This window comes from Ursus arctos, unplaced genomic scaffold (genome assembly GCF_023065955.2).
Source record: "Ursus arctos isolate Adak ecotype North America unplaced genomic scaffold, UrsArc2.0 scaffold_27, whole genome shotgun sequence".
NCBI classification, from domain to species: domain Eukaryota; kingdom Metazoa; phylum Chordata; class Mammalia; order Carnivora; family Ursidae; genus Ursus; species Ursus arctos.
The window spans coordinates 27,679,468-27,693,226 of record NW_026622952.1 but is presented as its reverse complement, the minus strand read 5'-3'; the positions used below and the strand labels follow the sequence as shown (position 1 = coordinate 27,693,226).

Sequence of the window (13,759 nt, the reverse complement as noted above, 5' to 3'; positions counted from 1 at the left end):
CCAGAGCAGAAAAATCTCAGTCTGCCCTCTTTCATAAACCCTCCAGGGCAAACAGTCTCCACTTCTGCCTGCAACGCTGAAAACCACAGCCTCGTGGCTGTGTGTGCCCACAGCAATCCTCTCAGAAGTGTTTTCGGGCCTGGGAGAGTCTCGGCCCTTTGTGATTCTAAAGCCTCCAGCAGCCACAGGCTCACGTATGCACCCGAAGCTCCTTGATCAAGTCTGAGCGCCACTCTTAAGCCCTTCCTGGGCAACTACTGCTCTGCGAGTTTTTGCCCCGTCACAGGTGTAGGTTCCAGATTTTTTCAGGCTGCCCAAGAGAAGAGGGATTATCCACCAGCCCCGCTGGAGGTTTGTGGCAATCCAGGCTGAGAGTCCATTCCTGGGCTCACTGACCATAACCTGCTTCCTGGCTCCAGTGCTCGTGTACTCTACTGGTTCAGGGACCCCCTTTCACTCTGCAGCTCCTTGTATCCCAAGACCATAATGCACTACATAGAATTCTGGCTTTCCATTTCCAGAGCCCCTTTCAGAGAGGGATGTCTTTCCCTAGAGCAGATTTCTCAGGGTTCCAATTTTGTGCTCTGATGTTATATCCGTTTCCAGGCTCTGGCTTATGGAGGCTCCTCCCCCTTCTGTTTATCTTCTGATAGCTCCCCATAGAGTCACAACTCTGCATGTCCTATCGCATAAAACAGTAGTTTTTCTGCTTGCAGAGATCCAGATATATATTCTTACATCTCAGGCTGATTTTGTGGGAGTTCAAAATGATTTCGTAGATATCCAGCTAAATTCAAGGGACCAGTTGAAATGGGGTGCCCTCCTTGCCCACCATCTTGCCTCCTCCCCACCAAAGTGGATCTCATTGTGGTTTCGATTTGTATTTCCCTGATGCCAAGTGATGTGGAGCATTTACTCATGTGTCTGTTGGCCATTTGTGTGTCTTCTTTGGAGAAATGTCTGTTCATATCTTCTGCCCATCTCTTGACTAGATTCTTTGTTTTTTGGGTGTTGAGTTTGGTAAGTTCTTTTTTTATGTTCCATTAGCCAACATATAGTACATCATTAGTTTTTGATGTAATGTTCAACACTTCATTGGTTGCATATAACGCCCAGGGCTCATCACATCATGTGCCCTCCTTAATGAGTTTGATAAGTTCTTTATAGATCTTGAAATCTAGTCCTTTATCTGATATGTCATTTGTAAATATCTTCCCCCATTCCGTAGGTTGCCTTTTAGTTTTGTTGACTGTTTCCTTGGCTGTGCAGAAGCTTTTTATCTTGATGAAATCCCAATACTTCACTTTTGCTTTTGTTTCCCTTGCCTTTGGAGACGTGTCTAGCAAGAAGTTCCCACAGCATAGGTCGAAGAGGTTGCTGCCTGTGTTCTCCTCTAGGATTTTGATGGATTCCTGTCTCACATTGAGGTCTTTCATCCATTGTGAGTTTATCTTTGTCTATGGTGTAAGAGAGTGGCCTAGTTTCATTCTTCTACATGTGGCTGTCCAGTTTTCCAGCACCATTTATTGAAGATTTTGTTTCCTTGCTGATCTCTGTGCCTGTGTTTATAGCAGATGGTTTGACAGGATACTAAGAATAGAAAGCCCCCCAGGGGCGCCTGGGTGGCACAGCGGTTAAGCGTCTGCCTTCGGCTCAGGGCGTGATCCTGGCGTTATGGGATCAAGCCCCACATCAGGCTCCTCTGCTATGAGCCTGCTTCTTCCTCTCCCACTCCCCTGCTTGTGTTCCCTCTCTCGCTGGCTGTCTCTCTCTCTGTCAAATAAATAAATAAAATCTTAAATAAAAAAAAAAGAATGGAAAGCCCCTTCTATCAGTTATTATTAATATGTATAAGTTGCTTGATATTACATAGATTCTTGGGATTTTTACTGACATATAATTGATATATAACAGTGTTTTATTTTTAGTATACAACACAATGATTTGATATTGGTATAAATTTTTAAATAAGTTTAGTTAACTATCAATATTGCACATAGTTACCAGTTTTTTTTCTTGTGTTTAAAACTTCTAAGTATTACTTTCTTTTCAATGTTCAAGTAAGCAGGACAGTATTGTTAACTGTAGTCACATGCTGTCCATGACGTCCCAGACTTATTTGTAACTGTAAGTCTGAATCTTCACCCATTTCTCTAGGAGGATTTCCCCTGAAAAGTGTCAAAGCTCCTTGTTATGCAGTCTTCCCCGCAGAAGCAGAAATGGATTCAGACTTTTCTTAACAACAAGGTAGTTTTAGAAATGCTGTAATTTTTGGAAAATGTCTTGAGACGAGTTTAGTGTGGCTACAGATCTCTTCAGAGTAAGTAGTCTCAACACTGCACACAATTAAGTAGGATGACCTTGTGCTAGCGTGACCTTGTAATACCTGATCGTATGATGCATCACTCGCTTTCTTTCTAATGAGGCCTTGTGGCTGATGGTAACATCCTGCTCTCAAGCCATCCCGTTGCATGGAAACCGCAAAACGCTGCCCCTCTGCACAACGCAGATGCCCTCATCAGCACACTGCAGCTCCGCTCATGTCTCGGGAAATGAAAACCTGCAACACAACCGGTCTCAGCTGGGCTCTGTGGCTGCAACGGGAATACCCCTGAACAGATTCCTAGCTCCCCTGTCCCAGAGAGAGCTTCCGACTTCCCGCGCTAAAGACCTTCCTTTTCACTGTCACTAAACAGTCTGGATTAAACTAGTGAAATTCCAAAGTTGCATGATTCCATGCTTTCCAGCTTCTGTGGACTCTCCAGGGTTTGGACACAAGAGACGGTGCCGTCAGCATAATGCCTCAGACAGAGCTCAGCATCTGCCGTCAGGATGCCTGGGTTTGAAATCCTAACTCCATCACCCCCAGTGAATGATGGGCTTCATTCACTTTGGGCTGCTTGTTTAACATCTGCAGTGTCTGGCTTTCACTACTGTAAAATTGAGGTAACGGCATCGTATAGCACTGTAATTACTGAAACTAGTAATTACAATATGGTAATCACAAGTACTATGTACCAGTAACCGCTCCCGGGAAACTTTCAAGGGAGTGGGAAAGAGATATCACAGGAAAATAGACTAATCAAAGGTGTGATATAAAGCAATAGCTTAAGGAATAGAGTTTTGCTTCAGTGCCACAAATGTCCTCCAGAGTCAGTGAGAGCCATAGCTCAGAGGTACCCCAGTCAGGGACCAAAGGAACTGGAGTGTTTATACTCCCAAAGCCGTCAGTCCTTGGTTAATGCTTACCCCCAGTGGAATGCAAATTCCCTGACGTTTCTAATTCTATTAACACACAGGATATGCAGGTTCTGGCTGTCTATGGTTGATCTCCCAACAAAAAGATGGAGTAACTGGCTATTGGGAGTTAAAGAAAGCAGCAAGGTGGTGTGCATCAAAATAGGAATGGTTTCTGAAAGATCATGGGCAGAGAACTTGCAGGACCTGCCACAGCGCCCTGGCCCCACTGTCGTAAGCTTCTCACTTCAACTCCTCTCCAGTTATGCTTCAGAATATAAGCGAGGCACCAATTTCTAGGGGAAATATAATAACAAAAGAAGGATATATGGGATGAAATATGGTCCCCACTACTGTAGCTGAGCCTTATGTCATAATTGATATTTATCATTTCCTTCCTCTACCACTATTCTAAATCCCCTTAACCCTTGGCCAGTACTTCCACTCATCTGGGTTTTGTAGTGTTTTAATCTGAGGGCCCTGAGCCTCTGGTTATGACTTTGTCAGCCTATGGCTACTAATTCTTCCCACTCTTGGTTAAAATCTGTCATGAGGGCACCAGAGACGTCCCACAGGGTCCCCTGAATTCCAGACATACTGCCTCTGGAACCCATTATGCAGCAGGAGCTCTGACCACTGGTGAAGATCAAAGGCAGTTGTCACTACCGCCGACTGATAAATCACGTGAAGAGTGACAAATGACGAGGTAGCAGCCATAGCTTGTGGCTTGTATCTCCCGGGGGGAAGCATCACACCCTCCTTGGAAAAAGGCACCCTAGCTCCACTGCGCTCAAAATTATGAGACAGTGACACAACACACCCAAGTGATCATGAGAGGCGATGCTTCCACCCCCCCGCCCGTGACTGGACCCTCTCCTCCACCACAAAATACCCTCTGTGGACACCTATCTCAGAAGCTGGGGCAACACATCATAGGCGCAGAAGACGTGCTGTGGAGTGGCTTCCTTGGCGTGAGGCAGTGTTACACATCTTCCGCATGAAATTAATCAGACCCTCTACAAGCCGTCAGATATCAGTGCTGAGGGAACCCTGCAGGAAAGAGTCCAGTGTATCTGACTTGCTGCCTAGAGACTGATCTGCCCCCTTAAAGGTTGGGCACCATGCCAGCGGCTAGGGCTGTGCTCCACTGCTTGAGATCAGACATTCACTAGCAGGGGTGGTAATGATATCCACGTTGGTGAGAGAAGCCAACACTCACACCGGCCTGTGTATAGCTTCATTCTCTGCAGCCACAGCTACTCAGTGTCTGAGCACAGGAACAGCAGCTGCCTGACACCTGCAGAGGAGTTAGGCTGTTAATATGCTTGTTTGGTTCTCCTCTGGAGCGCGTGCTGCGCTGAGCACTAAGGCTCAGCATAGAGATTCACGTACTTCACGTACACTCCTGTACGTCCATCACCATGTGTCCTCCAGAACCCTGTGGCTCCCATCCTTCAATACTGACCCTTCCGATCCCATGAACAGCCAGTCAAGATCTTTGCTGCCTGTGCGTCTGTGTAAGCACTTACTTGGGGCCATGATGGTCTCCAGACAAATAATGACCAGATGCCTTGTATGGATCTTTGCCCATTTGAGATATGGCCCCTCACCACTATTTTCAGAAACTCCCCTAATGGGAACTTTAGTGCAGTAGCAATTCGCTTTCAGTTCAAAATAAAATCAGGGCTTTTTTTTTTTTTAAGATTTTATTTATTTAGCTGACAGAGAGAGAGAGGGTGTGCACAAGCAGGGGTAGTGGCAGGCGGAGGGAGAAGCAGGCTCCCTGCTGGGAAGGGAGCCCGATGTGGGACTTGATCCCAGGACCCATCATGACCTGAGCCAAAGGCAGCCGCTTAACTGACTAAATGACACAAGTGTCCCAAATCAGGGCATTTCAACCATGAACTGAGTCAATGTGTTTTTTCCTCTGCACGTGCACAAGGGAGACCTCATGTGAAGTCATGAGTTTAGGTACAGTTTTTGGTACAACTGAAGAAATTGACTCAGGTTGGGAGGGTGGTCTTGGCAACATGTTCACATACTTATTGGGCCCTGGACATGCTCTAAACTTATTCCATCACCCAGCTACCCCACTGGGTATCGAGGAGAGCACATGTTGTGATGAGCACTGGGTGTTATATGCAACTAATGAATCATGGACCACTATATCAAAAACTAATGATGTATTATATGTTGGCTAATTGAACATAATCAATCAATCAATGTAAGGGGGAGAAAACTTATTCCAGATATACCACTTTCTTGAATAAAAGGTTGCTTTGTACTTATGCAGACTTATGACCTGATGGGTCCGAGAGCAGCCAGCTTGTGGAGGGAAATTTTCTTCATGTAGTTGCTCGATTCTGTGACCAGCTCCTCAGGCTGTAGCACAGTGGGAGCTGCTTTAGAAATCATAATCAGTTCTAGGCTGCCAATGACATAGTTCACTCTAGAGCCCCAAGGAGCTTGTACTGAAGCTCTCCTATTGGATATCCTAAAGAATTTTTATCTGCACAGGCACGTCTAACACCATAGTATCTTCTGGATCATATCATCACCAGCCTGACCCCCTGAGCTCAGGAAGTTTCTTGTAGAAGCTTCCCTTAACTGTCAGTCTTACCTTTTAGAAACAAACTAATGCACTGCTGGAACAGAAAAAGAAATATTTGAGGAATATCCCCAAATCTGACTTATGCTCATTCCAAAACCCAAGAAGGCTAAGAATATTGCATCTTAGTTAAGAATAGGAGATACAAGACTCAATAATATGTCCTTTTCATTGAAGTGGGTATTCATGTGCTCCAGACCCCTAGACTTATAAAAGCCTTCTCAGTTCAGAAAGCCTATGGATCTTTGAGAGTTCATGTCCCTGCCTCTGAAGCACGTGAGTCTTATCAGAGCCTCTCACTACTTCCTGCTCAGTAGATGCAATTAACACAGTGTTATTGGTATACAAGAGATACTTTCTGCATAATTATCAGACGGCCAAGATCCCTTTGGACTATTTTGTGACAGAATTAGAGAAGTAGGGGTGCCTGGTTGGCTCAGTTGGTGGGGTGTGCAAGTCTTGATCTCGGGGTGTGGGTTTGAGCCCCACATTGGGTGTAGAGACTACTTAAAAATAAAATCTTGAAAAAACAAGAATTAGAGAACTAATATAGCCCCAAAACAAGACCATGAATGTGTGCTGTTGGTAATGTCAAGTGAAGACCAAGTATTTCTGATTCTCCTTACTAATGATTATTGAACTTCATGCAAATCACTAACCACAGTTGCCTGGTGTAGCCAACTCAGTTACATAATCAGAGACCTCAAAATGATGAGTGGGTGGTCCTGTGAGAACACAGAATTCACTGTGGGATGGACTTAGACCAATGACCCTTTTGTCGTCTGCCCTTTATACAGCACCCCCGAGTCTAACAGAGAATCATCATATTTGGAATTACTTGTTCTCATGTTAGTTTAGACTGTCTATCCAAAACCTCTTAAAAGATGAGCATGTTTCCCTTTCCAAAACATGTAATTAGTGAGATAAAGGGTCATAGGTCTCTCTCGAATGAGAACTAGGAAAACTGCCACCATATAAACTTTCTATGACATGGCAGGACTTTCCTGAAGGGGACCCTACATCTCCTTGAATTGACAGGCTTTGAGAATGGGTTCAGATCTGGAAACTGAATGAGAAATCATAATTTTCCATTAAGATGGCTTATATCAGCCTTCCACTCACCCATTCTTGATACATAACAAGCAACCAATATCTTTGTTGTTTGTGTAGAAATTTTCTTATGATATATTTTCCAGTACCATCGGTTCATGCAAGTCAAGATCCCCTAATGTTCATTTCAACCTTGCTGCCTGGTATAATAAGTTCATCTATTTTGTCTGACAGACATTCTGTTAATCACATCTCTGAGGAAATGTACCAAGAATTGTTTAGTTATAATCGGCTAACATCAACACACTATCAGAATTACTTAAGGCTGTGAATTACAGAAGGATTTAGTGTGTGTGTTTGTGTGTGTGTGTGTGTGTGTGTGTGTGTGTGTAAAAGAGGGACACCAAGACAGAGTATAATGACTTCTAATACCAACGACCTGGAATTAGACCAAACTCCACAAGAGTGTCCTCCCTCCAGACTAGCCACAAGTTTGGGAGTCACCAGACCCCTGCTTCTGACTATCTGGCTACAAATTTGGAGGTTACTACATCCTTAGGTGTAATAATTTGCTGGAATGACTCATAGAACTCAGGAAACTATACTTATGATTAGAATTTTATCATAGAAAAGGATACAAATCAGAACAAGCCAGAAGGAGAGATACATAGAACAAACTCTGGGAGGGTCCCAAATGCAAAGATTCCTTGTCCTCAAAATGTGTTACCTTCCTGGCATATTGATGTTTGCATTATGCAGGACCCTCCAGAAAAGCAGAATCATCAGAATATATCACTATCTAATCTATCTATCTGGGGATATTTATTATAGGAATGGCTCATTCACTTATAGAGACCAGTAAGTCCCATGATCTTCCAACTGCAAGCTGGAGAACCAAGGAAGATGGTGGAATAATTCAGTCTGAGCATAATGGCCACCAGGATCACCAATGCCCAAGGGTAGGAGAAGATCGATGTCCATCTTCTATATTTTTATTCTACTTGGGACTTTGGTGGGTTGTGTGATGCCCCCTGCAATTCACGAGGGGGACCTTCTTTACTAGTTATTCAGTTCACCAACTCAAATGCTAATCTCTTTCAGAAGCAAGCGTTTGCGTGCACACACACACACACGCACGCACGCACACACAGAGCAATAATGTTTTACTAGCTCTCTGGGCATCCTTTAGCCCAGAGAACATCCCAGTCAAGTTGACACAAAAAATTAACCATCACATGGACACCTGGGTGGTTCATTCGTTAAGCATCTGCCTTCAGCTCAGGTCATGATCCCAGGGTCCTGGAATTGAGTCCTGCATCAGGCTCCTTGCTCAGTGGACAGTCTGCTTCTCCCTCTGCCTGCCACTCCCCTTCTTGTGCACTCTCTCTCTCTCTGGCAAATAAATAAATAAAATCTTTATTTAAAAAAACTGACCATCACAATGTTCAGAATGTGCAGTGCCAACCAAGGAAGCTTGCTGGAGCCTCGGCGTCCAGAGTTTTCATTAAATTTTGTTGCACAGGTGGGATTGACAGAGTCATTGCCATGGGGCTGAGCTCACCCTCCAACCTCCCTCCTCTCTAGAGATCAGGCTGCTATCAGCATAACTCAAAGCCTCAAACCTCTAACCACATGGCTGGTATTTCTAGCAGGACCAGCCCCATCCTGAAGCTGTCTTGGGGCCAAACGAGTCACCGTATGAGCATAAGCCCAGGTGTGATCCAAGTGGCTCACGAATAACAAAGACACCATGTCACTTGGGGAATTCTGAGAGTTTTAGAAGCTCTATTTCAGAAACCCAGGACAGAGACCAGATAAATTCTTTATTCTGTTGTAGGTGCCTGTCCTCATCTCTCCCCATCCTTCCTACCTCCTTTTAGTTCTCTGTCAAATGTGTACTTACGGATTTGCTTATTGTTACACCAAACTTGAAGCTTCATGAGACTGTGGAATTTGTCTCACTACTATGTTTCCTGTCCCTACTACACTGTCTGACATAATATATGCTCAATGACTATCTCTTAAATAAATGACTGGATGAATAAACACTGACCCAATAATGATTATACATTAATGAGCGCAGAACATAGTGACAAGGGCTACAGATGCCTGAGAGAAAAATAGAAATCGAGTAGACCATTCATTACAAGGAAGGGACGACTGCCTCAATGGACATCAGATGTCAGTCCCATTAGTCCCAGAGGTGCTTCTGGCAGTCTTTCAGCAAAACTTCCTCCCAAAGATCTTCTTCAGAGCCAACCTCACTTCTTTATTCCTAAGAGTGTATATCAGTGGGTTCATCACTGGTGTGACTGCACTGTAGATAACAGCCACCATCCGGTCCTGAGTCATGGAGGTGGCTGAGGCTGGACGGATGTATGTGAAGCCCACGGGTCCATAGAAAAGACACACCACCATGAGGTGGGAGGCACACGTGGACAGGGCCTTGTGGAGCATTCTGTAGGACCGATGCTCGAACAGAAGGAAGCCAACGACATAGAGGTAGGAGAGAAGAGTCAGGAAGAAAGCGCCCATGGCAATGCTGCCTGTGACAATGGTGAGAAGCCACTGATTGAGCAGTGTGTTACTACAGGCCAGCTCCAGGAGGGGCTTCACATCGCAGAAGAAGTGATTGAGCTTCAGAGAGTGGCAGAAGCTCAGGCGTGCGGTCATGACAGAATGCATCAGAGCGTAAAAGAAGCTGGTGAGCCAGGCCACGGCTGCCAAGAGGACGCACACCTGGGGGCTCATGATGACAGTGTAGCGAAGTGGGTAGCAGATGGCCACGAATCGGTCAAAGGCCATCATAGCCAGCAAGGTGGCCTCAGAGCAGCCCAGAAAGTGGAAGAAGTGTAGCTGCGTGATGCAGCCTAGGAAGGATATGGTCCTGTGAGTGGAGAGGAGGGTTATTAGCACCTTGGGCAGCGTCACCGAAGAATAGCAGATATCCAGACAAGAGAGGTTTCCCAGGAAAAAATACATAGGGGAGTGGAGTTTGGGCTCCGAAGTCACAATCACCAATATAGCTCCATTTCCAACCAAGCTTATCAAGTAAAGGACGAGGAAAATCACAAAGAAGAAGGGCTGCAGCTCCTGAACACTGGTCAGTCCAAGTAAGAGAAATTCATTCACGGTCGTGACATTCTCCATTGCTTGGGGCGGAAATGTGACAATAATAATGAGTTAACTTTTCTGAATTTGGTTTAAAGATTTTTTTTTTATTTTTTCCCTTGCTCTATCATTCATAGTGCAGCAGCAATCAAGTTTTTAAAAAAAATTTTTATTATGTTATGTGAGTCACCATACAGTACATCATTAGTTTTTGATGTAGTGTTCCGTGATTCATTGTGTGGTATTAAGAAGGGCACGTATTGCGTAAAGATTTTATTTTTAAGTATTCTCTACACCCGACATAAGCCTTGAACTTAGAACCTCAAAATCAAAGAGTCACCCGCTCACCGACTAAGACAGTGAGGCGCGCCCTGAATTTTCTATTTTACATAGTGGGTGTTAAAGCAAGTTTACTATTTGGAAGAACCTAGGAGTGAACTACAATGTAAAGAATATTTAGGAGTGGTAAAGCTAAATTTACTTGCAACAAAATTAGGGAAGAAAAATGTACCTCGTAAATTCTGAACTGGTAAAATGATATGAGACTAGTCAAAGCAGCACGTTATGAAGAAATCAAATATAGATAATGGGGACTTTTTAAAAGTAGGAAATGTGGGACATGACCATAACCTCACATTAGGCATTAGAGTTCAAGATTGGGCAAATTTAACACATGTAACTCAGGGAAACTGTTGTTCAGCTTATGATTCTAGGTTCTGGCAGCAGCACAGATCTAACCTTGTGAGGATTTCCCTTCCTCTCCTAAGAAACATCAAACCCACAGGAAACTAGCACATCCTCCCTGACCACCAAAACCTTCAGGAAAATTAAGAGACATAAAACCCGGAAACTTCAAATATTACATGAGTAAAGGATAAAAACACAAAATTAACATCAGCAGTCACAAGATTGCAGGCCGGCAATGGGGCTGTGGCTATAGTTGAGAAAAACTTGAAATAGTGAGAAGTCCTAACAGTAGGAGAACTGTGAAAACACCCCAAAGTTTTTAGCCCTTGAGAGTGCCCCACACTTACAAGGGAAAAAAAAATTGAAAGAAGGCAAGGCATAAATTCTGAGGGAGATAGAAAAGGTATAGTAAATATAAGAACAAAGAAAGCCTTGCTATTTGTAAAATCTAATAATCACCATCCTGTCGACCAAAGGGGAAGCCCTGCAACTAAGGAACTAGAAAAACTGATACTCTCTCTCATCCACCTATACTAAGATTTCCCAGCTAATAATTGGTCCAAAATAGCATATTGCAATGTAAGCTCCCAATAAAATAACTTCAAAAGCTGACAGAAATAATGAAAACATAATCAAATCCACCATCATAAAAAGAAGCTTTAACATATCTCTCTATATACTGATAGAAAAAGCAGCCAAGAGGGGCGCCTGGGTGGCACAGCGGTTAAGCGCCTGCCTTCGGCTCAGGGTGTGATCCCGGCAATCTGGGATCGAGCCCCACATCAGGCTCCTCTGCTGGGAGCCTGCTTCTTCCTCTCCCACTCCCCCTGCTTGTGTTCCCTCTCTCGCTGGCTGTCTCTATCTCTGTCAAATAAATAAATAAAATCTTTAAAAAAAAAAAAAAAGAAAAGAAAAAGCAGCCAAGAAGTTAGTAAGAATATCAACATCTGAACAAGATAATTTACAGGTTTGGTTCACATATATAGAACAAGAAAAAAATTTACACACACACAAAGAGAAAACACAAACCAAGAGAATATGTCATGACACTAGATACACCATAAAGGTAGTTCTTGAGGCAGAAGGAAAGGATCCTAAGCAGAAGAATGGAAATGCAGAGACGGAGAGCCTCAGAATGGGTACACAACTGGGCACACACAAAGGAAAGCAGACTCCAGGAAGGTGAGATACTGGTAAGGATACAAAGCCATGATGATGATGACTCGTGGATGTTAAGACTATTTAGTGTACAGTGCATGAAAGAAAAACAGGAAAAGAATTCATATTATTTTCAAGTGCACATTGAACATTTAAAGAATCAGGGGCGCCTGGGTGGCACAGCGGTTAAGCGTCTGCCTTCGGCTCAGGGCGTGATCCTGGCGTTGTGGGATCGAGCCCCACATCAGGCTCCTCTGCTGGGAGCCTGCTTCTTCCTCTCCCACTCGCCCTGCTTGTGTTCCCTCTCTCGCTGACTGTCTCTATCTCTGTTGAATAAACAAATTAAATCTTTAAAAAAAAAAAAGAAAGAAAGAAAGAATCAGTGTAGGTTGGGTCTTTATTTAAAAAAAACAAACAAACATGGGGGCGCCTGGATGGCGCAGTCGTTAAGTGTCTGTCTTTGGCTCAGGGTGTGATCCCAGTGTTCTGGGATCGAGCCCCACATTGGGCTCCTCCGCTGGAAGCCTGCTTCTTCCTCTCCCACTCCCCCCGCTTGTGTTCCCTCTCTCGCTGGCTGTCTCTATCTCTGTCAAATAAATAAATAAAATCTTTAAAACAACAACAACAGCCTATGGGGTGCCTGGCTGCCTCAGTCAGGGGAGCATGTGACTCTTGATCTCAGGGTTGTGAGTTCAAGCCCCACATTGGGTGGAGAGATTGCTTAAAACAAACTTAAAAAAAAAAATAGCTTCAAAAATTTCAAATGATGGAACCATTCAAAGAATGTTATTTGAACATGGTTGAATTAGAAAACACTAAAAAGATACCTAGAAACTCATTAAATGCTTGAAGTTAGGCAACACACACCTAAGTAATTCACAGATAAAAGGAGAAATAAATATTAGAAAAGATTTTTGAATGATAATGAAATGAGTTATGTTGAAGCTCTTGGTCCGCAGCTAAAGGAAGAAACAGGAAAATTTTTGGCCTTAAATTCACATGTTAGGGAAAAAATGTTGAGAATCAATACCTTACATTTTCATTTCAAGAAGCCAGATGAAGGAAGGACAGAAAGCAGCAAGCCAAGCCTGAGGAAAGGAGGAGGAAAGGAAGAAGAAAAATTATAACGAGAATCATTAAAATAGACAATATTTTAATGGACAATAGAGCGATAAGAGGACAATAGAGCGAAGTCAATGAAGTAAAAATCTGGTAATTTGAAAAGATTAGTGAAAGTGATAATAACGCCCAGGAGGACAGAGAGGAAACTTGAGGTACCAATTTAAAAGGTCGCGTCACTACAGATGCCATCATTGTCAAAAGCTGTAAGAGGTCATCGTGAGCAGCTTCCCGCCAATGAACTCAACAATTCAGGCAAAATTTACAAATTAATGCAAACCAAAAGTTGACGACAAAAACTGCCAGTAAATGAGGGAAAATTTAATTTGTTGGATAACTATATAGGAAGCTGGAGCTGCTATTTAAAATCTGCCCCAAAAGGAAACACCAAGTCCAGATTGCATGGGTGAATTCTACCAAATAGTTAGAAGAAGAAATAATAGCAACTTACACGGGTTCTTCCAAAAAAGAAAAGGGGGAAACACCTCGACTTCTTTTCTAAGGCAGCTTAACTTTGTATATCAACACTTTGAAAAGGACTGAACAGAAAAGAAATTCCAAACTGCTCTGTTTCATGAACACACATGCAGAATCTGTTTTTTCCTGTCTGCTGCATGATTCTGGGCATGCAAGCCATGGTCACCACTCCTCCGGATTGTTGCAGGTCTTTCCACTTTTGCCCAACCACCATTCTCTGCAGCATCCAGGATCGTTCTGCTAAATAGAAGCCTAACGCCCTACGCTAAGTGATTCCCATCTTACTCAGAGTCAAAATTCAAAGTCAGCACA

At 43.6% G+C, this 13,759-nt stretch overlaps 1 protein-coding gene across 1 annotated transcript; it reads right to left on the bottom strand.

The window, feature by feature from the left end:
- Positions 1-9,115: 9,115 nt before the first annotated feature.
- Positions 9,116-10,045, bottom strand: LOC113262013 (olfactory receptor 12D3-like). The gene has a single exon (XM_026508268.1). It carries the CDS (start codon positions 10,043-10,045, stop codon positions 9,116-9,118), a length of 930 nt encoding a protein of 309 aa, XP_026364053.1.
- Between the last annotated feature and the right edge of the window lie 3,714 nt (positions 10,046-13,759).